Source organism: Megalobrama amblycephala, linkage group LG4 (genome assembly GCF_018812025.1).
Source record: "Megalobrama amblycephala isolate DHTTF-2021 linkage group LG4, ASM1881202v1, whole genome shotgun sequence".
Taxonomy (NCBI): domain Eukaryota; kingdom Metazoa; phylum Chordata; class Actinopteri; order Cypriniformes; family Xenocyprididae; genus Megalobrama; species Megalobrama amblycephala.
In genome coordinates, this window is record NC_063047.1 from 52,967,367 (window position 1) to 52,994,829 (window position 27,463).

Sequence of the window (27,463 nt, forward strand, 5' to 3'; positions counted from 1 at the left end):
AACAGAAAGTTGTTAGAACAACATTTATTTGAAATAGAAATCTTTTCTAACAACAATAAATGCCTTTACCGTCACATCTGAACTGAATATATAACAAACTTTAGTTTCAAATCCGCTAAATATATACATATATGGGATTTAGCAGATTTGAAACTAAAGTTTTTGTGTGTGTATATTATATATAAACTATATACAAACTGAGATGCATCAAGTATTTAGTAATTGCATTGTGATGCCCTGAATTAAATTCAAATCAAATCTTGAGCTGCTTAAATATTTGCCATCAATGGACTACTGTTTCAGATTGTGGATGATACCTGACGGAACATCTCTGGGAAGTCGTAGACGTAGGTGGTGCCGAGGCTCTGGGCCTGGAAGCGTTTGGACTGCAGGAGGTCTTTAGTGACGTAGGGTGTGTTGATGAGCATGCCGTGAAGAGGACCCTGCTTGTCTCCATAAGCCTGGAACATGATCTGAGGAGACAGATAGAGGGCAAGAGAGAGTCAGCCAGTCAGGCAGAGTTAAATACAAAAAAACATAAAAATAATTTAAATATATCCCCGCATATAGACAAACAGATAACAGCTGCCCAATGATACAAACAAATAAGACTGACATTCGATGTAACAATGACAAAAGGTGATCTGCAAACATTTTAAAAACTATCAATTCTATTTAATTCCATAAAAAAGCATTTTTATATTCAGACTGAAAAGTCAGCACATCACTGACCAATGAAACTAAACGGTGAACTAGCACAATGACAAATCACTGTACATCAATATTTTAATTATATTAGTGTATATTATATTAGTTTTAACAGATATTAGTATGCCTATTGCAAACTGCTGCCTCACTACAACAGCAGACTGAACAGTGTCAGTCAAATGTTTGAACACACGTGAATTTTTCTCATAAATAAAATAATAAATATACATAACATAAATATCAAAATATTATTGCAAAATATAATTATTTTTAATATTATAAAAAATATACAATACTGTTCGAAAGTTTGGGGTCAGTGTGTTTTTTTTGATAAATTAATACTTTTATTCAGTAACGATGGATTAAATTGATTAAAAGTGACAGACCTTTATAACATTACAAATGGTTTATATTTCAAATAAATGCTGTTCTTTTTAACTTTCTATTAAATCAAAGAATCATGAAAAAATAAATGTATCATGTTTCCACAAAAATATCAAGCAGCACAACTGTTTTCAACATGAATAATAATTAGAAATGTTTCTTGAGCACCAAATCAGCATATCAGATTGATTTAAAGACAGATGTACTGGCTGCTGAAGATTTTTGCTATCAAAGTATTCAATTATGTATTAAAAAAAGAAAACAGTTATTGTAATAATATTTCAAAATACTACTCTTTTTACTGTATTAATGATCAAATAAATGAGGCTTCTTTTGATAAAATCTTAACGCATAGAAACTTTTGAATAGTAGTGTAATTTTTATTATATTTATCATAAATGATAAATATAATGAAACGTTTTTATCTATTCTTAAATGCTTAAAATTAGCTTTGCAGACAAATATTATATATATATATATATATATATATATATATATATATATATATATATATATATATATATATATATATATATATATATATATATATATATATATAACACAATACATATATATGTGTATTGTGTCTACATATGAATAATGAACTGTGTCGAATCTGAAGAAAAGGTAAAACATATCAAACATTTTTCAACATTCACTACAAAATTCCCATTTTTGTAATATTTCATAGCTTTGATTTTACTATTATTCTATAATGTAAAAAACAAAAAACCCCAAAAAACAGTCATAATAAAGAATGATTAGGTGTGTCCAAACTTTTGACTGATATTGTAGTGTATTTACCATCGACAGAAAATTACCAGTGACTAACAAACAATGAAGGATGGCATAAAAGTGTAGTTCAGTTTGAGATGTCTGTGTTTGTGTTAATGAGAGACACGTGAGCCCCACCTGTCGATCTTTGTGCCCCACCTGTCCTGTACGGGAGTCTGTGACCTCCTTGTACAGGCTGATGTCCAGGTAGTAGCCACTCTCATTGGTCAGGAAGAGGCGGATGGGGATCTGCTTGCCAGTGGGCGTCAGTCGGATGTTGATCTTCAGCTCGGCTTGGAGCACACGGAGTTTCCACAGACGGCTGCCGTAGCGCATGACCATAGAGCGTACGGATTCCTCAATCTGATGAGAACACAAAGGCTCAAAACACATGCAAATATGTACTTTCCTAAAACAAAATTCCATTGATACTTATTAAAACCTTAGAAGGGTCCATGATGACGGTTGGGACAAAGTTGAGGAAGATGTGGTTGCAGTCTGTGCGCACTGTGGTGTTGTTGAAGGCCACCTCCAGCTCATCCATGGCCTCCAGCAGCAAACGTTCTGCCTCGTTGTGCAGGTACTCAAACGATGCTTCCTACACAGCAGAGAACCACATAGGAGGGCTTTTCACACTTGAAAAAGTGAACCCTGGGTCATTCTAAACCCCAGGTAAATGGAATCCTGGGTTATCTTGCGTCACGTTTCACACTGTTCATAATTTACCTGGGGTTAACAACTAATCCTTGGTATTCATAAAGCCCTATTCGGACGGGATTAGTTTTACATGGGGAGGTGGGGGTAAAGTAATTATTACCAGAGCTTCTCTGTGATTTTAGTCCCGTCCGAATGTGCCATCTCGGTAATCATCACGGACAACGTCAGTAAAGATTACGGCGACTTTTCCCTTCTGTAAAAATGTCCAGAAAAATTACCTCAGGTAATACTAATCCCGTCCGAATAGACCCGCTGTAAATATGTGTGGTAAAATTCCATAATTTCCTGTTTAAAAGTAGTTTTCTGCGCATTTTTCAAGCATGGAAGCACTTGAAGAAACATTCATTTGTGTTCTAGGTGGTGGGACAAGTCTGTTGCAAACCTCAAGTATTTTCCACATACCATTCAGAGCAAAACGAAGATCGAAGCAATTGTCAGAGGGACAAAACTAATTTTATCTTTAGCTAAGTGCCTATTACCATCATAATCCAATCAGAATTTAATTAATAAGTCATTTGACCGGACCTAACTGTTATATATAGTTTATATATTTAGATTATATGTGTTTGCGCACATGGTATGAGAAAGCAACGTATACCCACATGACGACAGGTAGGTGACGGCAGTGCATAAATCGAGTTACCCCTCCCACTTCTGCTAGTTTTACTGAGATGTCTTGTACCGTGCGAATTGGCCAATTAATATTACAGACGTCCTGAGGTAAAATTGCATTACTCCACATCCCCATGTAAAACTAATCCCGTCCGAATAGGGCTTAAGATGGCGTTTCACACCTTTACCCTCGGTTTCGCAGACAAGGCTTAAGCCTAGTCTCAGACTAAAATGTATGTTTGAGCTGTTTTAACTGAAAGCAACGTCCACTGACATATCTTAAAATATGTCAGTGCCATGTTTACTGTTTTTTCTAAGGCACGTTTATTAAAACAGACTTAAATGTCCTAATTGAACTAAGGCCTAATCCAGGCTTAATTTAAGATCTGTCTGTGAAACCGGGCCTTAGATTCCTAAACCCTGGGCTAACGTTTTTGTAAAATTTAGCATATTTGCCATGTTAGTGTCATTGATTGGATGACTGCAGCTCTAGCATTGCACATCCTTAATTATATATTGCTGACTGTACTATCAAGTTTATACTGAATGGACTTGGACTGTAGCCATGCTTCCACTGTAGGAACTTTCCCCAGGAATAGGGGCTCTGATACTCAGTGTGTTTTGACCGCATGAACCAGGGTCTAAATGAAGTTTCAGGTAAAAATTTCCCCCTCAAAAAGTCCCTAATTGCGAGGTAGTACTTTTTAAAAATTAAGGAACTTTCAGGGTTGGGATTTGGGACCTGAACATGAACATGCAGCATTTTATTTCAACCACCATTTTTAAAAGTCTGTTGCAGTGCATGCAGTAAGAGTAGCAACAGGAAGGGGAAAAGTTTCTGGGACAAATTATTCTGGATAATTTCTATAATAATCACCATTTGACATTTTTCTGAAACAGCCTACTGTTTATACAATGTGTGTCCGTGACTGTCCAAAGCATGTGAATATGAGGCACATGATTGGCTAAGCATCTAGCCATAACATTCTTGCACTGCTGAGTTTCACAATGTACATGTTTGGCACTGCAATGCATGGTTAAAATCGCAAAAGTTGTGCTAACCCTGCTCCGGAGGAGGGTTTCATAACCCCGGGTTAAACTAGTTGCTAACCCCGCTTCGAAATTACAAGTGAGATATGTTCCTTTACCCGGGGTTAAAAGCAGGGTTTAGAATGACAATAACCTAGGTTTAAAACAGTGTGAAAAGCCAAAGTGTCACACACCTAACCAGATTTCTTAACACAATCATTGACCACAGTGATGCTCCTACCTTGGTGACCAAGTCCGAGTGGCGGATGATGGCCCGTACAAAGAAGCGGTAATCAGTGACTTCGGTGCCCACCTCCACGCGGGCGGCTCCCAAGTACAGGTGCATCTTATGGTTGGCGCAGGGAATGGCCGTCAGTGCAAAGTTACGCATGCGGTTGAGCTCCAGCTGGAAAGCCAATGCAGGCTCCAAGTGCCTGTAGATACGGTCCTCCTCAAACTGAAAAAAGGGATTGACAAAATTGGTAAAAACTTTGGTTTCAGACAATCAATCAATCAATCAATCAATCAATCAATCAATCAATCAATAAATAAATAAATAAATAAATAAATAAATAAATAAATAATAATAATTTTTAATATATACAGTGCCCTCCACAATTATTGGCACCCTTAGTAAATATCAGCAAAGGTGGATGTGAAAATAAATCTGCATTGTTTATCCTTTTGATCTTTCATTCAAAAAATTCACAAAATTCTGACCTTTCACTGAAGGAAAACAGTTGAAAGTGGGGGGAAACTCACATTATGAAATAAATGTTTTTCTCCAATACATGTTGGCCACAATTATTGGCACCCCTAGAAATTCTTATGAGTAAAATATCTCTGAAATATATTCCCATTCATATTTAAATTTTTTTAGCACACCAGGGTAACTAGGAGCATGAAATTGTCCAGCCATGACTTCCTGTTCCACAGGAATATAAACATGAGGAAACACAAATGCTAAATTCCCGTAATCATTTATCACAATGAGTAAAACCAAAGAATATAGTTCTGATCTGCAGCAAAAGATTGGTGGGCTTCAAAAATAGAAAGTGGCTGTAAGAAAATACCTAAAACATTGAAAATCCCCATTTCCACTATCAGGAAAATTAAGAAGTTCCAATCAACTAAACATGTTACAAATCTGCCTGGAAGAGGACGTGTGTCTAAATCGTCCTAATGTGAAGTGAGGAGGAAAGTTTGAGTGGACAAAGACTCTCCAAGGATCACAGCTGGAGAACTACAGAGATTAGTTGAGTCTTGAGTCTCAGAAAGCCTAAAACGAATTATCAAACAGCACCTACATCCCCACAAGATGTTTGGGAGGGTTTCAAGAAAAATCCTCTGCTCTCATCCAGAAACAATCTCCAGCATATTCAGTTGTCAGACAAGACTGGAACTTCAAACGGGACTGGCTTCTATGGTCAGATGAAACTTAAAAAAAAAAAAGAGCTTTTTGGCAGCAAACCCACCAGATGGGTTTGGTGCACACATGGATAAAAAGTACCCCATGCCCACGGTTAAATATACTGCTGGATCTTTAACATTGTGGGCCTATTTTTCTGCTGGAGGTCCTGGACATCTTGTTCAGATACATGGCATCATGGATTCTATCAAATACCAACAGATAAAAAAAATCAAAACCTGACCGCTTCTGCTAGAAATCCAATAATGGGCAGTGGTTGGATCTTCCATCAGGACAATGATCCAAAACAAACATCAAATCCAACATAAAAATGGGTCACTGAGCTCAAAATGAAGCTTCTGCCATGGCCATCTCAGTCCTCTGACCTGAACCCTAAAGAAAATGAGTGGAGTGAACTGAAGAGAAGAAGCACCATCATGGAGCTGGGAATCTGAAGGATCTGGAGAGATTGTGCATGAAGGAATGGTCTCTGATCTCTTGTCAGGTGTTCTCCAAACTCATCAGGCATTATAGGTGAAGACTCAGAGCTGTTATCTTGGCAAAAGGAGATTGCAAAAAGTTTTGAATAAAAGGGTGCCAATAATTGTGGCCAACGTGTTTTGGAGAAAAACATTTATTTCATAATGTAAGTTTCCCCCCACTTTCAATTATTTTCCTTAAATGAAAGGTTATAATTTTGTGAATTTTTTTTAATGAAAGATCAAAAGGATAAACAATGCAGATTTATTTTCACAGCTGCTTTTGCTCATAATTACTAAGGGTTTTAATTAAGGGTGCCAATAATTGTGGAGGGCACTGTATGTGTATATATATACACACATATAAACAGACTCAAATTTCCAAACCTCTGTAGATTTTTCAGGCCATATTTAACATAAATGGTTCATACAGCATTATTTTCAGCATTGAATATGGCATACAGTACTGTAAATATTCTTATTTTCTCTGTTTTTATTTTGTTTTTATACTATATTGATGGTTTGATGTTGCATGATCACCAAACAAGAAAGTTCAATCTGAATTTGGTGATCGTTTTCTCCTTTATCTGCTGCTGGTTTGAGTGGCACACGCATATGCATAATGAAAATGTGCGCCTTGAACTTATTCAGTTGTGTTCGACAGTCACTAAAGGATCACTAAACTTTTGCCATGAAAACACTCTGCTTGTATGATACATTTATTTTTTAGAAAACTGACTAGGGGCAAAGTCTGGAAACACAAATATTTTTCCATTTTTCTTTTTTCCATACTTATCCAGACATGTAAATTCCTCAAATGAAATTCTATATTTTTCCAAACTGCGCAAGGAACACTGTGAGAGTGACAAAAGGCTGTAAAGGAACTTTTACTTTTATTTTTATATCATGAAAATAATAGAAGTTCCCCTGTGAATATTAACACAAATAATCCACAAAAATTATTAGTGAATGAGACCTATTATCTCACAATTCCATATGTAGCTGCTAGTATAGTGAAAATTAAAAGCAAAAACATTAAACAAAGTGAACTAAACAATGTTCCATCAAATGAAAGTCAAATGCAAGTGTGATGTGAGATATATATAATGAGATTTAATAAAATTGAAAAAAAAAAAAAAAAAAAAAAAAAAAAATGAATGGAATGAAATTGCTTGTTTTAAATTTAGACAAAGTGAGTCTACAGGAGCAGAAAGTGCCCATGAGCTATAATTGCAAGCTAGATTTAGTAAATGTAGGTAATCACAGCCGCTAATGGATGTCATCCCTCTCAAATGAGACAAATAATTAAAAAGTTCATTAATGTAATGAGCTTTGCTGGAACCATTTTAGCAAACTATCAGGGCTGAAGGAAGCCAGAGAAACGCCATTGATCATGATTGAGTTACTTGCACAGCAAAGACAAGAAACAGGAATATAACAGCCTTTTCTTTTCCTTCTCCTCATTTCCCCTTTGTATTTTCCCTCCTAAACATAAAGCCGCTGATGAATTTAATGAACGCTTGCATTTAAAAGTGTTACAGTCTTTTGTGCCTGTCATTGATAAGTCTTGTGTAAAACAACTCACCTTGTCTCGTGCCCGGAAAGTGAAAAATTTGGGGAATTCTCTCTGTGAAATAAAACATTAAACACTTACAGTGAGATAACACTGGTTTAACATGTCACCACCACACTAGAAGATCAGACCAATATTAATGATTATAACACAAGTGTATTCACTATAGGCCATTTACAGAACAAAAACTGCCACAATTTGCACATTTCAAAGACTTAACAGTGTAAGCAACTTAATTAAGAGACCATTTATAATGGCTCTGTTCCAAAACCTATTGTAAGTGTCAAAATGTTAATTATTAAAATAATCATTATTTCTAATAACATTGCTTATAAAATTTAATTCATAAAAAAGTTCATTTATGTTCAAATAATAGTGACTTAAAAAGCCACTTTTTGCCATTTTGATTCAATGATTCACTCCAAATAATGTCTTCATCACCATATCCAATCCAATGCCCGTTAGGGGCTCAAACATTGATATGAGATTATTTGTGATTAATTTGATTTATTAATCAGTATCATGCAATTAACTAATCTTTGAATCATCATTTAAATCAAATGACAGCCCAAATTTTTATACTTAACTGTATTGGGTCATTAGCTTAGCAACATGCTAACATCCAAGACAGTGAACATAACCAAGAAATGTTGATCAAAATACTGTACATCTCATTCAATACTAAGAAATACTGATAGTCTAATTAAAAATGAACTGTGTGCACCACATATTTTACTTTTAGTAGGGCTATATGAGTTCTGAATCATTAGCTTAGCAGCACGTTAACATCTCTACTAGAATCAACTGTTAGCTAAAGCCAAATCACTCATGCGATTTAGATAAGTAGTACTACTGGTGTGTGACTTGCATGAGTGAAAGTTGTTGTTGCATTTCAGTTCAGTCACTTGTGAGGTTCCATTTTGGTTTAGATGTTACCTAAGAAGGTAGCTGCCTATTTAGAGAGTAGACAGCAAAGCAGCTGAAAAGGTTGTGGAACAGAGCCAATGTCTCACACATTCCACAACTACTTACATGGAACCTCTGGTCCACCTCACAGTTGACTTGCTTCCTGAAATCCTGTTAATAACGGCGTCAAGAGCACAGGGAAAAAGACACACACACACATGCAGTGGGTGTACCATACTTGAGATCAGTTACTATGAATTACATTTATTCAAATTAACATTTAACCGATTACAGATTTAGTTCAAATTTGATTGAGGAGTGAGAGAGCGGAAACATGCTCAAATGTCATTTTGAAAGCATACCTTCTGAGCAACCAAGAAAGTAAGTCTTCGGATGCCATGCTCAAATAGCAAAGATTTCTGTAGTAGAAATGAAATGAATGAAAATTATTTTCTTGAGAGCAGAGACAAATATTTTAATTTTAACTCTGCTTTAAGACAATCAACTCATAAAGAACAGAACATTTTACCTTAGACTGGGTAAACTCACGGAACATGGCAGCCAGCCCATCGTCATCAATGTCGCTGTCCGTTTTTATTGCCACGTTAAGGATATGAATTGGCTCATCTTGAATGCTCTACAATAAAACAAACAAAACTAGATATAGAAAATGTTGATTTTACAACATTACAACAATCTAATATATTGAAAAAATTGTTTCTTTTAATTTTTTTTTGTTCCCCCCACAGTTTCAGAGATTCACCTTGTTGTCCTCCTCTCCATAAAGCACAGGGTTGCCCCCCTCAGGAAAGGTTGGTGTAGAGGGGGGTGAGTCAGAGAAACAGCTCAACACATCCTTAATGTTCCTATCATAACAGTCACATTAGACACTGAAGCACCAAATTTAGGTAAATTGAGAAAACTTCTTTAAAAAGACAACATGAAATGGCATTCATAATATGTAATATGTGGTGTCTGTCATGAGTTAGTAAGCAGTAGTAAAGCACACAAGACAGAAGTAGCAATCTTAATCCATCTTTTTTACTCTTCACTTCCATTCTCACACACATTATGCCATTACACAACACTTCAAAATAGTAGTCACAATTCAATTCTATTTATGTACATAACATTACAGGTTTAAAGGGTTAGTTCACCCCAAAATGAAAATAATGTCATTTATTACTCACCCTCATGCCGTACCACAACCGTAAGTCCTTCGTTAATCTTCGGAACACAAATTAAGATATTTTAGTTGAAATCCAATGGCTCAGTGAGGCCTCCATAGCCAGCAATGACATTTCCTCACTCAAGATCCATAAAGGTACTAAAAACATATTTAAATCAGTTCATGTGAGTACAGTGGTTCAATATTAATATTATAAAGTGACGAGAATATTTTTGGTGCACCAAAAAAAATAAATAAATAAATAACGACTTATAGTGATGGCCGATTTCAAAACACTGCTTCAGAAGCTTTGGAGCGTTATGAATCAGCGTGTCGAATCAGCAGTTCGGAGCGCCAAAGTCACGTGATTTCAGCAGTTTGGCGGTTTGACACGCGATCTGAATCATGATTCGACACAGAAGAATCATAACGCTCCGAAGCTTCATGAAGCAGTGTTTTGAAATCGGCCATCACTAAATAAGTCATTATTTTGTTTTTTTGGCACACCAAAAATATTCTCGTCACTTTATAATATTAATACTGAACCACTGTACTCACATGAACTGATTTAAATATGTTTTTAGTACCTTTATGGATCTTGAGAGAGGAAATGTCATTGCTGGCTATGAAGGCCTCATGGAGCCATCGGATTTCAACAAAAATATCTTAACTTGCGTTCCGAAGATTAACGAAGGTTTTACGGGTGTGGAACGGCATGAGGGTAAGTAATTAATGGCATAATATTCATTTTTGGGTGAACTAACCCTTTAAATGTATTTCAACAGAGTATCAACAGTTTGACAATGTTGGGGATCTTGATTTTGATTAGATGGGTTTGCAATAGGATACTTAAAAAAAAAAAAAAAAAAAAAAGATTTATGTTAATACTAAAAAATAAGAAAGTATCGTAAATAATCCAGCAGAAGTAATGTGGTTGATGTTCCAACATAGGTGGCATTACAGCACTTCAGAACAGAAATTAAGATATTTGTAATGAAATCTGAGCCATTTCTCTCCCTCCATTGACAGTCCACGCAACCACCATTTTGACGCCTCATAGTGTTCATAGAGAGATCGTAATGAATTAAGAGGTTTAGTTAAAATTTTCTGAAGAGACACAATTGCTTATTATGATGAACAGACTGAATTTAAGCTTTTATTCACATATAAACATTCATCAACTCACACATTAGTTGTGGTAAACGGAAGCTCAAGCATGCTTGCTTGACTTTCGAGAACCAATGAGGTTCATTCTCTTGTGTTACGCAGGATCAATTGAGCTTCTGTTTATGTTCGCTAATCACTGTTTATATATGAATAAAAGCCTAAATTCAATCTGTTCATCATTTTAAATAATCAAGTCTCTTCAGAAAATTTGGACTAAACCACACAATTCATATGGATTAGTTTTACGATCTTCTTTACAAACTTTTTGTTTCAAAGTGGTAGTTGCAAAGCTATCAATGGAGGGACAAAAATCACTCAGATTTCATTAAAGGTGCCCTCGAATGAAAAATTGAATTTATCTTGGCATAGTTGAATAACAAGAGTTCAGTACATGGAAATGACATACAGTGAGTCTCAAACTCCATTGTTTCCTCCTTCTTATATAAATCTCATTTGTTTAAAAGACCTCAGAAGAACAGGCGAATCTCAACATAACACCGACTGTTACTTAACAGTCGGGGTGTACGCCCCCAATATTTGCATATGCCAGCCCACGTTTCCAACATTATAAAAGGCATTAGACAAGGGCAGCCAGTATTAACGTCTGGATGTGCACAACCAAATCATCAGACTAGGTAAGCAAGCAAGAACAATAGCGAAAAATGGCAGATGGAGCAATAATAACTGACATGATCCATGATAACATGATATTTTTAGTGGTATTTGTAAACTGTCTTTCTAAATGTTTCATTAGCATGTTGCTAATGTACTGTTAAATGTGGTTAAAGTTACCATCGGTTATTACTGTATTCACAGAGACAAGAGAGCCGTCGCTATTTTAATTTTTAAACGCTTGCAGTCTGTATAATTCATAAACACAACTTCATTCTTTATAAATCTCTCCAACAGTGTAGCATTACCCGTTAGCCACGGAGCACTATCAAACTCATTCAAAATCAGAAGTAAACAATATAACAGTATACAATACTCACATAATCCAACGCATGCATCCCGCATGCATGACGAACACTTTGTAAAGATCCATTTTGAGGGTTATATTAGCTGTGTAAACTTTGTTAAGGCACTGTTTAAAGGGATAGTTCACCCAAAAATGAAAATTTGATGTTTATCTGCTTACCCCCAGCGCATCCAAGGTGTAGGTGACTTTGTTTCTTCAGTAGAACACAAATGATGATTTTTAACTCCAACCATTGCCGTCTGTCAGTCAAATAATGCGAGTGGATGGGAACTTCTACTATAAGAGTAAATAAAATTTGCTTAGACAAGTCCAAATTAAACCCTGCGGCTCGTGACGACACATTGATGTCCTAAGACACGAAATGATCGGTTTGTACGATAAACCGAACAGTATTTATATAAGTTTTTAACTCTAATACACCACTATGTCCAACCGCGTGCAGCACTTGTTAGTAAGGTCTGATCGCGCTCTGACAGCGGCAGTGATGTCTCGCTCTCATTGAAGTATATCCGCGAGACATCACTGCCGCTGTCAGAGCGCGATCAGACCAAACGAATCGAGTGATGAATGCAGTTGGACATAGTGGTGTATTAGAGGTAAAAAAATAATATAAATACTGTTCGATTTCTCGCACAAACCGATCGTTTCGTGTCTTAGGACATCAATGTGTCGTCATGAGCCGCAGGGTTTAATTTGGACTTGTCTATGCAAGTTTTATTTACTCTTATAGTAGAAGTTCCCATCCACTCGCATTATTTGACTGACAGACGGCAACGGTTGGAGTTAAAAATCATCATGTGTGTTCTACTGAAGAAACAAAGTCACCTACACCTTGGATGCGCTGGGGGTAAGCAGATAAACATCAAATTTTCATTTTTGGGTGAACTATCCCTTAAAGGCAAGCGCGAGCTCTGTGGGCGGAGAGCACGGGATTTAAAGGGGCCGCAGCATAAAATCGGCGCGTTTATAATGATGCCCTAAAATAGGCAGTTAAAAAAATTAATTAAAAAAAAATCTATGGGGTATTTTGAGCTGAAACTTCACAGACACATTCAGGGGGACACCTTAGACTTATATTACATCTTTTAAAAACATAATCTAAGGCACCTTTAAAAATATCTTCATTTGTGTTCTGAAGATGAATGAAAGCTTTATGGGGTTGGAACAACGTGAGGGTGAGTAAATTTTCATTTCTGGGTAAACTATCCCTTTAAGACTGGTTGCCACCCGTCATAAACTGCAAACAAATAAAAAGACGCAGTATGTAGCTTCTACTGCCACAGAAAATCATATTGGATGAGATGGAGTTTTTTGGATTAAAAGAAGTTCTTTTTGTACTTTTCTGTACAGTTTTGGTTACAAACTCTTTTCCTTTCTCCCTATACTCGGATTTTGGGTATGATTCCTTAACAAAAGAAAAAAAAGAAAAAAAAAGAAACCCCAAAATAAAAATAAAGATACATTTGAATGAATACATTCTTTTGAATTAAATTGACTAACAGATATCACGATAATAACCTTATCATTAATTATTTTGGCCAAGAAAGGTATGTAGTAAAAATCTGAGCCCTAATTTGAAATGTTACTGGTGAATATCACTGAAAACATTTTCTGTTACTGATAACAAAAATACCATATTTTCAGGTCTCCTTGTCACCCTTGATATATTTATTTCCTGAATGAAAGTGGCCAATAATAAGTGGCTAACAAAATAAAGAGAACAGTATTTGGCTTGTCATGTGATCTCAGTATGTTATGTATAACATGAGTGGGTGCCACTTTTAATATAATTTTCAAAATTTCTTGTTTATTTATTGGTTAAACTTTTATACATTATGATGAATTGTGCAGAGCAAGATCAGGGGCATTTAATAAGCAAATAAACAGGGTCAATTTAAATTTCATGTTGCCTTTACTAAACAGTTACATACTGTAGACACACACTAACCTGGTGAACTCCTGGAAGGAGCGGAAGGAAACCATGGCGCCCATACGCTGACAGGGTGGAGTGAAGGAGGTGTCCAGGAGTACATCACTAACACTGGCCACATGGACCATGCCATAGTGGTTCAGGTTAGAGGAGAAAGACATTCTGAGAGCACAACACACGCACAAACAAAAAGACCTGTCATTAACCCAGCTGCATACACATAACCTCTCAAAAATGTGGTAGATCACCCCAGGAGACCAAATCATCACCATCACACATCAGTCTAGATCAGAGGAGTGAATAGGAATCAGCATCGCCTCCTCACAAGCTGAATGTGTAAAAGCTGAACATTATAATAAGGGCCAGTTGTCAGGAGGCAATTAGACCAGATGTTAAAGGAAAAAACATGTATGACTGAAACTTCACTGAATGGGTGAATTCATGCATTCTCATTTTTTTATTTGAATTCATAGTGGATGTACAGGTTAGTTAAGAATATTCCAGGTTAAATACAATCTATATATGGCCTGCTGTTAATTTCCATAATTGTGGGCCATCCCTCCATTTTGTTACACATTTACAATAGAAGTCTATAGGGCTTGTTGACCAAGCACAGCTTTTCAAACTGGGGTCTGCGAAAAACGTACAAAATGTACAAATTGTTTAGGGTTGTGAAATGTAACATTTATACTATAATATAGTAATGAAATATGTTTAATATGACTATTTTTAATACTCACCACATTTGATAATATTACTATTTTATTTTATGTTGCCTTCAGAAATCATAAATTATGAGATTAACTGTGATCATTTTATTGACAGAACTACTTTTTAAGTATAGAGCCTCACACATAACACGTGAAAAGAAAAAGAGAAAAAAAAAAAACACTGTGTTAACTAAATTAAAATGAGAGAACAAATTAAGTCATGGCCATGATATAACTAAAAGGAACAAATTAATAACATTTGGCCATGAATTAATAAGCCATGGGAATGAATAATGATATAGGCCTCCATATTTAACAGATACACTGTAAACTTGATAAAAACATTATTTTTCAGTTAATATTTTAGCAGTTTGCTTTAGTGCAATAGAAAATATAATTACATCACACATGGTATAATTAAAACCATTAATGGGTTTTATACTGTACGTGAAAAATACAGTTTCCTTTATATTTTTGGGCAAGCTGTCCTTGGCTAGTCAAAAAACACTGGACAAGAGGGTTTAAAAGCAGAAATGTAAAAATGTATTTTTTGTTAAAGTGCCCCTATTATGGATTTTTGAATGTAGCTCTATGTGATTGTAAACAGTCTGCAAAGTTATAAAGCTGAAAGTGCATCATAATTAAAGTTATCGTCTCTCAAAAGAAAGAGTCAACTCTGAACCACTTAAATGACTCATCTGAAATTGGATTCCCATTTCCGGGAAGTTCACACGTCACAAGTTAACACATTTGCCTATGTTGTGCGTGGACATCCGACAAAAACTTAAACCCCTCTCAAACGCTGTAGCTCATTCGTGTGAATAACATATTGACAAGACACTGTGCTCTGCGCTGTGAAAGTAAATTCAGTTTAATTAAAGGGTTAAAGGGTGGGTGTAATGCTATTTCAAGCATTCTGACTTATTTACACTGTTAAAGAGTTGCATTGAATGAATGAATGAATGAATGAATGAGGCATTTATATAGCGCTTTCATATGTACTACTGTACACCCAAAGCGCTTTACAATCATATCAGGGGTCTCTCCTCATCCACCACCAGTGTGCAGCATCCACTTGGATGATGCGACGGCAGCCACAGTACAACGGCGCCAGTGCGCTCACCACACACCAGCTGAAGGTGGAGAGGAGAGAGAGTGAAAGAGCCAATTCAATGGATGGGGATTATTAGGAGGCCGTGATTGGTAAGGGCCTATGGAGGGAATTTGGCCAGGACACCGGGGTTACACCCCTACTCTTTACGAGAAGTGCCATGGGATTTTTAATGACCACAGAGAGTCAGGACCTCGGTTTAACGTCTCATACGAAGGACGGATGAGATAAAGCATTCTCATGCTTTAGATGACCAAAGTTTTAAAACATGAGCTGGACGTACGACGAAGCATTTCTGTGTGAAATATACTGCTTCCGGTTGTGGACGTTTAGCCAATTTTTTTTCGAGTATGGCCTGTATCACGTCTTAAATGGTGGAATTCCTTGTATAGGCACTTCTCCCTGATAAGAGTGCACACACACCACCCAGAGCGAGAGCAAGAGCACGCCCATTAGGGGTGTAAATCGGACAGTTCATAACGATTCGATACGATATTTTCCGATACCTCAAAAAGTTCTGCGATATGATTACGATACAATTCAGCGGTATATCGATCAATATTTTGATATTATGATATTATGTGGCTATTTTACACAGTTAAATTAACTCACAACTGCCACCAAAATATATAATAAACATTTATTTCAAAATGTCACATCACAGCCCCAGAGCACACCTGATGAGTCGTTTGAGAATCATTGAAAAATGTGGTGATGTGCAGTGTATATGATGAGGAATTTAAAGTGTTTTTAAATTAAAGTGTTTTACATGCATCAAAGGTCAAAACCTTTGATGCATGTAAACCTGTTGTAGGAGACCTCTAAAACAGAACTAAGAACCTTTCAAATAGCATAATAGGGGCATTTTAAAGAGCTTACATAAATTATTCTGCAAAAACATTTTATATTTAAGCTGTAAAGTTGTCTACATTGTTTAAACATTACTTTGTGGTTCTGTACACTTTGCCTAGACTTCCATTGCAAGTGCACTAATAATGCATTTTTCCAGTTTTTACAACTTGAGGGAACTGATGACATGCCGTACTGTTAGTGCTATTGACTTAAAGTTGTATTTAGCCCAGAATTTTCCTTTAATAAGACCCCTAAATCAGCATCTACCAGAAACTCTGTCATAATTTACTAAACTTCAGTATGTGACAAGTGTCCTCTTCAATGTTAGTATGGACAGCAATCCCTTACTTAAAAATTATTAAAAGAATTCACACCCAGATTTCTTGTAATAAAAAAAAAGGTGTATAGATTACTTTTTCCCCAATTAAGCCCTCTCTGTGATTAAACACTGTAGTCTGTCCTGCACTACCTGGCCTCACTCTCAGCAGAGTCACTAGAAGCCCCTGAGGCGGCACTAGCGTTAGCTGTGAAATCTGGAAGTATGTAGTCCTGTAGTGGGGCAGACATTTTCCTGGGAGGACAACGATGACAGTCACATTTTGACACATGAACGCACACATAAACACACAGAGCAAGAACGTACCCCAACAAACAATCACATCACACACACATATACACAATAGATTTAATCGCCACTATTATGCAGTTAATTCAAACTCAGTATGAGGTCTAAACAATTTACTTTTCACTTAACATATCACAGGAGTATCCCTACTGGCATGCGCTCGCACAAACAATGATGCTGAAGGTAATTTCAGACACACATCTGTGTTGAGTGTAGTGCAATAAGCCATGCAAATTAGTTTGTATTTACTGAGATCAACAGAATAAAAGTGCCAAGAGGGCTGTTTTCATTAAAACACAAACTTACACGCATAATAACTGCAATCGGTTGATTCAATGTATTGAGAGAGACACAGAAGCTTTGATCATTAGATCCATTTTGCAGGATTTGAATGCTATTCATTTCAGGTTGTTAATTTTTATATCTTATAATATTAATTCAAAAACATACTTTTATATGTGATTACACTTGTTTTATGTTTGGAATAGCAGACTTGTATAGAGCTACTGCATGTGCTCAATGTATACTGACTACTACATTTAAAATGTATGTGTTTGACCATGCTGCTTTTCTACTCTATTTTCCAAGTCTACACTTTGGTTTAGGGAAGAAAGAATATGTACTATACCTGTTTAGAGTGGGGATGTTCCCTCTGCAATCAAACAACATTGATTACTGATTGGTTAGTGTCAGGCATCAATAGGAGGGGTCAGTCAGAGATCAGAAGTGTGTGGCCTTTTCACATAACTGACAGCTTCTGAGAAGTGGCTCAAAGACAATTCTGTTTCGTTTACACAAAGTTTAATTGAATTATACAAGTGTCTCAAATGAGTCTTCAGTAATTATGTGGTCACTGCATAAATGCATAACTGACTAATTTAGTTCATTTAAATAAATTGTAAATCTAATTGAATTGATCAAAGAACACATCCAGGTCACATTTCACCTCAAAATCAAATGGAAGTACTAATAAATTACATTTATTGAAAGAAAATATAGCCTGTTTTAGGAGCTTTACCTTTTGCATTGACATTTTTTTCTTAATTTTTTAAAATCTGCTTCATTAAGCACATTTCCCCCTTTTCTCATTACTGTACTGTTTAAATGAACTGTATTATATGCTGTTATTAAAAGAATACTCTATTATAGTATCAATGTGAATCACCACTAAGGAAAATGTGAATTACTAATAAGGTCAGATGTAAAATTAATTATGTAATAAGAATTCAAGAAAAAAAAAAAAATCAACACTTATTTAGCAAAGGATGCACTGAAATTTTGGCCGAAACAGCTACTTTCAGTTTCGGGACGAAATGGTTTTTGATGGCCGAATCAGAGGATGAAACAGTCGTTTAATTAGCGAACACATCTTGACTGTGTTCAGCATTTATTTTGCGCACACAATGTGGATAAGCTACAAGAGTTAAACATGTCAGGTGTGTGGACGTTAGTTCTGGATTGACAATATTAATTTCTTGATTTTAATCGATAATGATATGGTTTCTTAAATCTAAAATCTTTTAGTCTGTGCTGTTTTCTGTTGATGTACAGTGTAAACAAAACTTCATTTCAACATTTGTAGTGTGCCTGTCATCCAATAATCGCAAAAACCTTTGCGCTTTGCTACTTTTAATATGAAACAGTCTCAACTTTAAGATTCTGTTGAATTTTAAACATCCTCATAATCCTCAGTGCTAAACTGTTTTTTTTTTTTTTTTTTTTATTTCCGTTTTATTTTTGTAATTTAATAACAAAAAAAATCATATTTAGACTGTTTAATGTTCATTGGGCATAACACCAAAATAAATATCAGCTTATCGGCCAGAATTTTAATATCACTGCATCCCTATGTGAAACATAATTTATTTGTTTTTTTGTTTTGTTTTTTCTTTTCATTTTAGGGGTTTAAATTGAGATTAAATTTGTAGGATTCATCCACAACACTTGTAATCTAAACCAAGCCACACACTTCACAAATAACCGCCCCTCCATCACATGCAAAAATTCAGCTCTTAAAACACTGCAGTAAATGCAGCTAAAATCTCCTTTATGTACTTTAACACAGTACAAGGCATAAGCCATTCATTGTACACAAATCACATGCAAAGCAGCAATGACAGTTTGGGGGTCCTAAAAAATAGGACTAAACGCACATAACAACTAAACAAGCAAAAGAAACACAAAAATGCTTAACATGCATCCGAGGAGGCTGCACTGAATAAGTTCACAAGCATAAATCAGCAGAGAATAAAAAAGAAAGTGCAGGAAAAGCAAGCTGTTAGACAGCCAATCAGCACATTCGCTGAGCATGTCCTATTGGTCGCATTCTTTGGTTTGCAATAGATCGTGTCACCTGAAACACACGGATGTGGCCAGCACAGATGAGAGGCACTTTAAAAGACTAACTTTTTTTGGCCCTGTGATTCAGACCCCGTGTCACTAAATAATGCTTTTTTACTCTTACTTCATACAAACCTCCTGATCACAGCAGACAATAAATCAGTGGCATAGACTGTGCACAGGTAGAGCATTTTAAAGGGTGAAAAGGGAAGTGGATTGTGGTACAGTGGAGGAGAATCTGTCTCGCAAACAACCAGTAGTTTTAATGTACGCAGAGATGCTGATGAATATAGAATTCAAACACATTTTGCCCCATTTGCCCCCATCTTTCTTTGTGTTTTGACTTGCTCCTCCACAGTCCAAGCAAGGGGGTGACTGGGAGAGGTGGGGAAAGCAGGGCTGTGGTACATCTTGAGGTACCTGTTTGGGTGGGATGTGGGCAGCATGAACTGGAACTCCACAATGCAGGTGTTGTCCTTCAGCTGACGGTGCTGGACGCTGTTGAGTTCATAAGCGATGTAAGCTCTACGAACATACACCTAAGGAAAGAGAGCAGGAACCATGTTCGACATCTTATAAAGACAAAAATAAACAGTCAGTTTCTTGGATATATAAATGTAAAACGACACAGTCTTACCTCTAGAGCAGCCATCCGTACCACTTGATTACTGTGGTAAAAGAAATTTGGCAGTACGTCAAAGATGGAGGTCTCTGACAGGATCAGTTTCTAGAGAAAATCAAAAAAGGTATCAATAATTTGACAATACACAATGTTCTACAGCAAAATATTACAACTTAAAAGGTAAAGTGTGCAATTTCTGTGCCAGAAGAGGCATCAAATGAAACTGCAAATATACACTACCATTCAAAACATTAAGACAGGATTTTTTAATGTTATCTAATGAAGTCTCTTCTGCTCACCAAGGCTGCATTTAGTTGTTCAAAAATACTGTAAAAACAGTAATATTGTAAAATATTGTTACAATTTAAAATAACTATTTTAATATAACTAACTATTAACCATTTTAAAATGTAGTTTTTTTTTTTTTCTGTGATGTTTTCAACAGCCTTTTTTCTTTCAGGATTCCTTTCTGAATAGAAAGTCCAAGTGAACAGCATTTTATTTTAACAATGTAAAATACTTTCTGCTTTGATCAATTTAATGCATCCTTGCTGAATAAAAATATTAATTTCTTTAAAAAAAAAAATCTTTGAGCTGTAGCGTAACTAGCTAAATGAATTGAACACTGAACAGTGAAGTCAATATTTAATGTAAAATTAATTATCAATTATTACCTTTAGTATTATTACTAAACTAGTATATTATATTACAAAACAATATGATTAAGTGTGAAGTATGTTTAGATTGCTGTGTTAATTAATTTGGCACTGCTGAACTGTCTAAGATATGTCTAATCAATTGAGAAATATTCTACATTTCAGGGAATAAATAAATAGATTACACTAATTATGTAATTATTTAAATTTTGTGTCAAAAATCCACTTCCTATCAGTGTCCTTCTAATTACTATTCAACATCCTGTGAGCATGGCCAATTAAATTCAAATTCCTCATAATGAACTAAAAGGGATCCATTTCCATTTTCAAATTTCAGAATTTCCCTTAATCTTAAAGGTGCCGTAGAACGTCTTTTCAAAAGATGTGATATAAGTCTAGGGTGTCCCCTGAATGTGTCTGTGAAGTTTCAGCTCAAAATACCCCACAGATTTTTTTTAAAATAATTTTTTTAACTGCCTATTTTGGGGCATCATTAACTATGCACCGATTCAGCGTGCGGCCCCTTTAAATCTCGCGCTCCCTGCCCTCCCGAGCTCTCGACTATAAGTGCAGTTATACAGTGCATAAACAAAGTTCACACAGCTAATATAACCCTCATGTTAAATGGATCTTTACAAGATGTTCGTCATTCATGCTGCATGCATGCATCGATTCCTGTGAGTATAGTATTTATTTGGATGTTTACATTTGATTCTGAATGAGTTTGAGGCTATATGCTCTGTGGCTAACGGGCTAATGCTACACTGTTGGAGAGATTTACAAAGAATGAAGTTGTGTTTATGAATTACACAGACTGCAAGTGTTTAAAAATGAAAATAGCGATGGCTCGTCTCCACAAATACAGTAAGAAATGATGGTAACTTTAACCGCATTTAACAGTACATTAGCAACATGCTAACGAAACATTTAGAAAGACAATTTACAAATACACAAATTTACAATTTACAAATTTACAATTTACAAATATCACTAAAAATATCATGTAATCATGGATCATGTCAGTTATTATTGCTCCATCTGCCATTTTTCGCTATTGTTCTTGCTTGCTTACCTAGTCTGATGATTCAGCTGTGCACAGATCCAGACGTTAATACTGCCTGCCCTTGTCTAATGCCTTGAACATGGGCAGGCATATGCAAATACTGGGGGCGTACATATTAATGATCCAGACTGTTACGTAACAGTCAGTGTTATGTTGAGATTCGCCTGTTTTCCGGAGGTCTTTTAAACAAATGAGATTTATACAAGGAGGAGGAAGCAATGGAGTTTGAAACTCAACGTATGTCTTTTCCATGTACTGAACTCTTGTTATTCAACTATGCCGAAGTAAATTCAGTTTTTGATTCTAGGGCACCTTTAAACATTTGACAATCATAAGTGGCAAAAAACTTTTCATTCAGCAGATGGCATTACAGATCTGTCAACTCAATCACAGACATCCAGCTTGTCCTACCTGCAGGTTCTCAATGCAGAACTGATGCCCGTACATGTCAATGGCGGACAGGAAGATGGATTCCACCTGATTGTGTCGCAGCTCGTACGAGGGAAGGTGAGAAGCGATGAGAACCTGCCGTGCCCGCAGTGCCACCTTGGCATTAGTGGTCTTGCTGAGCTGTGTGAGTTCTGTGAGGATGGCCATGAGCTCGTCCGTCAGAGTGGGGTCTCGTCCACACAGCTGATCCTACAGAGAGAAGTTAGGGACAAACATTTTAATCATGAGTGGACTGGAGTCACAGATAAAATATAAATGTTTTATTATATCTCAACTGTTATTACATCTCACAATACACTGATTAAAAACAACCAAACAATCATTCACCTTAAACTTTCTGTGTTTTAAAATTCTGACCGTGTACTTACAATCAACATGGTGACCAGAGAGTTCTTCTTTGTTACTTTTGCATGAGAGAATATGTAGTTGAGCACATTGGACATGTCCACTTTGTTTTCCTCTCGTAGTGCAAATACACACTTGTCATAGTGACCTGAAAGAAATACACACATATACACAAACAAATAGTAAATTAATACAAATTAATTACAATTAGATATTAATTTAACAGTAAATTTAATGGAAAGAATAGAAAAAGTGAATATTTGTTAAATAGCAAACATTTTATAATTCTAATATTATGTATTAAATTGTTGTCTCATTATTCACATCTTTTGTTTCTATTTTCTATAATTATTTATTAAAAACTATAATATTGTCATTTAGGTGATTTACTACACAAGCATGAATCATAATGTTACACTGCCATCCAGTGGTCACATAATTAAATAAGGCAACATCCAGTGATAGCATTTATGGCAATATAGGCCTGGTTTCTCAGACAGGGCTTAGATTAAGTTAGGCGTGGGCTTTTCTAAACATGCCTTAGAAAAATATTACTGGTGTGCATCTTGAGACAAAACAACGGCACGGACATATTTTAAGAAGTTGCTTTCAGTTAAAACAACTGAAACATGCATTTTTAGCCTGGAATGCAGTCTTACCATGCTGAAACTGAACTTCCACTCTTAAATACTGCCTGAGGAGGTCCATCACCACTGCCTTCATATGACCTCTGATGCCACTGCGATACCTGGGTACACAAAAGACACGAAGGCCAGTTAACCTGTGTTTGCGATTGTGTTTACATCACTGATCTATATAAATGACTGGATTGCTCGTTGTGTTCTAAACTGCCAGCAGCCAAAACCTTGACCTAAAAATCACCAGATTTGCAGCGTATCAGTGGGACAGGATTAGTTTTTAGGATATATGTAAATTAATTGTTACTTCTGACGTTATCTGTAATGATATTTATAGCCTTTTTGGGCTGGAATCGTTAAGATAGGCATATCTACTGGACAATGCAGACAAAGGTAACTGAACGAATACAAAACAGATTTATGTACGTAATCATGCAGGAAATATTAAGCATGAACGTGTATCTGGGATTAGCAGAAATTGATTTGAATATACAATAAATAATACAATACATAGAAGCCACTATTACTATATTGCATTATGTACTAAGCTTGGAAATGAAGCTTCGTGTCTTTAAATAGCTTCTTTGAATAAGTTGTGAAGCATATATATCATTTCCTGAATTCTATTTGCTGACCAACATCCACTTCAGACTCCTGGAGATCTTGGAAACCATTAAAAAGCCACAGGTCAGCTCAAATTCTTTGGCGTTTTACTAGCATGACAGTTATGAATTAACTGTTATTTGTATAAATTGTTGAGCTAATTCATTTTAATCAATGTTTAAGTCATTATCTTTACTGCTTCTAAATACATGCTGTTAATGAAAAGATACTGTACGAATAAAAACAATATAACAAAACGCAACTAATTACATAACCACATGGCGAATTAAGTTGTATGTGCATACCTTACAAAGCATAAATCTGTATTTAGATTTTTGGCATTTGTAAATACAACTGTTGAGGTGTCTCATCTGTCAACTGATCTGATATTTCCTACTGTAATGAAGATGAATGTAACTTTTAATAATCAGAGGAAATTCCAGAATTTAAACAAATAAATAACCATTTAAATGTTTAGGAGAATGTACAGGGAGACTTCAGATATAAAAACGCTAACTTGTTAGATGATGTTTTCGAAATAAAACCAGATGATTTACAATTAATTCAATAAAATGTGAGAATACTATGGGATACTAATATGGTATATTAGTCATAACGTCATGAGCAATCCAGTCATTTATATAGATCAGTAGTTTAAGTACACAGAGGTTGTTCGAATGAAGGACTAACTTCTGAACCAGCTGTACAATGCTCTGAGTGTTCATGAAGAAGACCTCTCTCTCTGACTTCCTGTTCAGTGTGGCAGCATGACTGTCCAGTATATTGGCAATCTGAGATGAAAATTTGACAATTTATAAACAATGTTCAAAGTTTTATAGCTTAGACATGAACTCAAAGAACCACAAGCAGCACCTGCTGGCTGGGAAACTGGCAGAGGACAGAGGTGATGTTGCTGGCATACTGAGCCATTTCTTTCTTGATGGCCTTCTCTACGGCAGGAGGGATACGGCCTGAAACACTCGTCATGATGTCCTGAAGCTCCAGCAGGGGCAAAGAGGGGTCTCTCAGAGTCTTCATCAGACGCTCCACCCATTCTTTCAGCTAAAACACACACATACAAATCTTATAATACCAAACCAAATTGCTCACTATTCACTCAAAAGTTAGCTCTGAGAAATAGTCTACAATCATTTGTTTATAGTTATTACGGTATGATATTTTATAGGGCTGCCCACTAATAGTCAACTAATTGTTAGTCGACTAGAAAAGACCAAAATTGTATTCTTCGGTTAGTCACAGAAAAAAAAATAAAAAAAATAAAAAATTTGGCGAAGTCATGGAGTCCGTGAGGGACAGATTGTTAAAGGCGAGTCCTTGTGGTAATTACAATAAGTCAGGCAGGAAATCCAAACGTTCGCCTATCATCGATATGCAAATATGGCTTATTATTTGAAACATGCAAGTAGAAACATTACATGGCTGCTCTTTCTAACGTTTAACTAGATATATGTGTGCTATTATTAGGTGCATATCTAAATGTTTGTGCAAAGTGTGGAAGCTAAAGTATTAGCGCTTTTGTGTATTTGCACTTTTCAATACTGAGCGATGGTGAGGCAGCATCATCAACTTCATCTTCACAGTCAACAAGGACTCAGAAAACACTATTAATAAATAATTAAAATGTCTCCTTGCTATTTTTTCCAAACACATTCATAATCATCACTTTTATTGGTGCTTTGCGGCAAGCTTTATTGGCTATATTACACCTATATTACACCATTATGGTTTAGTATTCTCCCCAGTATATATTTAAGTAATTAAATATAAATGTGCCATTAGTCGACTAATGGCTTAGATGAATGACTAATAGTCGACTAAAAAAATTTTTTTTATAAATATTATAATAATGACATTCTTAAATCATATATTTTGAAGATATTAGTGGTAATAATAATAAAATAGCTGCTTACCAATATTATAGTTGCTTTTCCACTTCAATTGTTTTTTTTTACTATAGATTTTTGTTTTTATGTTTGTATATTTTTATATATTTACTTACTATATATTTTATCATGCATTAGTATATCAGCAACAAAAACTCCATTTTAAGCAGTGGCTCTCAACAAGGGGGCCTCAAGATGACAATGATTTAAAATAAGACAAAATAAGCATTCAAATAAAAAGCTAAAACAACACAGTGCTAATGCAACTCAACCAGGCCTCACACCCCCTTTTTTGTATATGCCGTGAGCGAGAATTATTTAAAGGTGCCCTAGAATTAAAAATTGAATTTATCTTGGCATAGTTAAATAACAAGAGTTCAGTACATGGAAATGACATACAGTGAGTCTCAAACTCCATTGTTTCCTCCTTCTTATATAAATCTCATTTGTTTAAAATACCTCAGACGAACAGGCGAATCTCAACATAACACCGACTGTTACGTAACAGTCTGGGTGCACGCCCCCAATATTTGCATATGCCAGCCCATGGTCGAGGCATTACACAAGGGCAGCGTATTAACGTCTGGATCTGTGCACAGCAGAATCATCAGACTAGGTAAGCAAGCAAGAACAACAGCGAAAAATGGCAGATGGAGCAATAATAACTGACATGATCCATGATATCATGATATTTTTAGTGATATTTGTAAACTGTCTTTCTAAATGTTTCGTTAACATGTTGCTAATGTACTGTTAAATGTGGTTAACGTTACCATTGTTTCTTATTGTATTCACGGAGACAACTTCATTCTTTATAAATCTCTCCAACAGTGTAGCATTAGCCGTTAGCCACGGAGCACAGCCTCAAACTCATTCAGAATCAAATGTAAACATTCAAATAAATACAATACTCACATAATTCGACGCATGCTTGCAGATGCAGAAACTAGTAGCATAAGGCCTTAGAATATTGTTGTGGACAATGGGGGCCTTGGAGCCAAAAGGTTTGAGAACTACTGATATGAAGTCCAATAAAGTGATTGAAGAGCTACATGCGTTTTCTCACCCTGACACTGAAGAAGGGCTCTGGCAGACAGTAGCCGTTCATGATGTGCACTAGGTGATCCAGAGTGCTGTGGAAGACTCTGTGAAGCTTCTCTCCCCGGAGACCCACGGACTGAACAATGGGTAATGTTCCTGTATACAGCTCCGCCTGAAACAGACACACACATTGGAAACACTAAACAACTCAAACGCTCTATAATTTCTGAAAGGGAACCTAACTAAGATGAGCCCACAGACACACATCATACATTTACCACATGTAACACATGGATATACCTGCTGTACTCTGCTGGGATCATCCAGCTGCAGTTTGGCGATGATACAGCCCGGCTCCAGCACTGCACCAGCTCTCTTCACATAGTGAATACAGCCAGACTCAGAGGCGGTAAGGGTCATAACCATCTTCATCACCTAAAAAGACAGATTCAACAGGTCTGCTCAGTCTTATTGGTAGCACTTTACAATAAGGTTCATTAATTAACATTAATTAACTACATTAGTTAACATGAACTAAAAATGAACTGCACTTATACAGCATTTATTAATCTTTGTTAATTTCAACATTTATTAATAGATGATTAAAATCTTGTTAACATTAGTTAATGCACTGTGAACTAACATGAACAAACAATGAACAACTGTATT

General features: G+C 35.9%; 1 protein-coding gene across 15 annotated transcripts in view; it reads right to left on the bottom strand.

The window, feature by feature from the left end:
• acaca (acetyl-CoA carboxylase alpha) overlaps positions 1–27,463 on the bottom strand; it is an 87,366-nt gene that overhangs the window by 22,985 nt on the left and 36,918 nt on the right. For 2 of the 15 annotated variants that reach the window (XM_048189959.1, XM_048189957.1), the window contains 21 exons: positions 27,095–27,229; positions 26,820–26,966; positions 24,723–24,911; positions 24,540–24,640; positions 23,268–23,356; positions 22,632–22,756; positions 22,225–22,452; positions 20,110–20,199; positions 19,893–20,011; positions 17,761–17,784; positions 16,977–17,078; positions 13,853–13,996; positions 9,354–9,456; positions 9,120–9,227; positions 8,953–9,009; positions 8,717–8,761; positions 7,697–7,738; positions 4,466–4,681; positions 2,309–2,464; positions 2,005–2,229; positions 318–473 (listed from right to left, as the gene is read on the bottom strand). In XM_048189959.1, coding sequence (XP_048045916.1) covers positions 318–473; positions 2,005–2,229; positions 2,309–2,464; positions 4,466–4,681; positions 7,697–7,738; positions 8,717–8,761; positions 8,953–9,009; positions 9,120–9,227; positions 9,354–9,456; positions 13,853–13,996; positions 16,977–17,078; positions 17,761–17,784; positions 19,893–20,011; positions 20,110–20,199; positions 22,225–22,452; positions 22,632–22,756; positions 23,268–23,356; positions 24,540–24,640; positions 24,723–24,911; positions 26,820–26,966; positions 27,095–27,229 — 2,601 coding nt within the window. The remainder of the gene's footprint in view (positions 1–317; positions 474–2,004; positions 2,230–2,308; positions 2,465–4,465; positions 4,682–7,696; positions 7,739–8,716; positions 8,762–8,952; positions 9,010–9,119; positions 9,228–9,353; positions 9,457–13,852; positions 13,997–16,976; positions 17,079–17,760; positions 17,785–19,892; positions 20,012–20,109; positions 20,200–22,224; positions 22,453–22,631; positions 22,757–23,267; positions 23,357–24,539; positions 24,641–24,722; positions 24,912–26,819; positions 26,967–27,094; positions 27,230–27,463) is intronic. The other 13 variants (XM_048189965.1, XM_048189963.1, XM_048189962.1 and 10 more) reach the window with 9 other exon arrangements.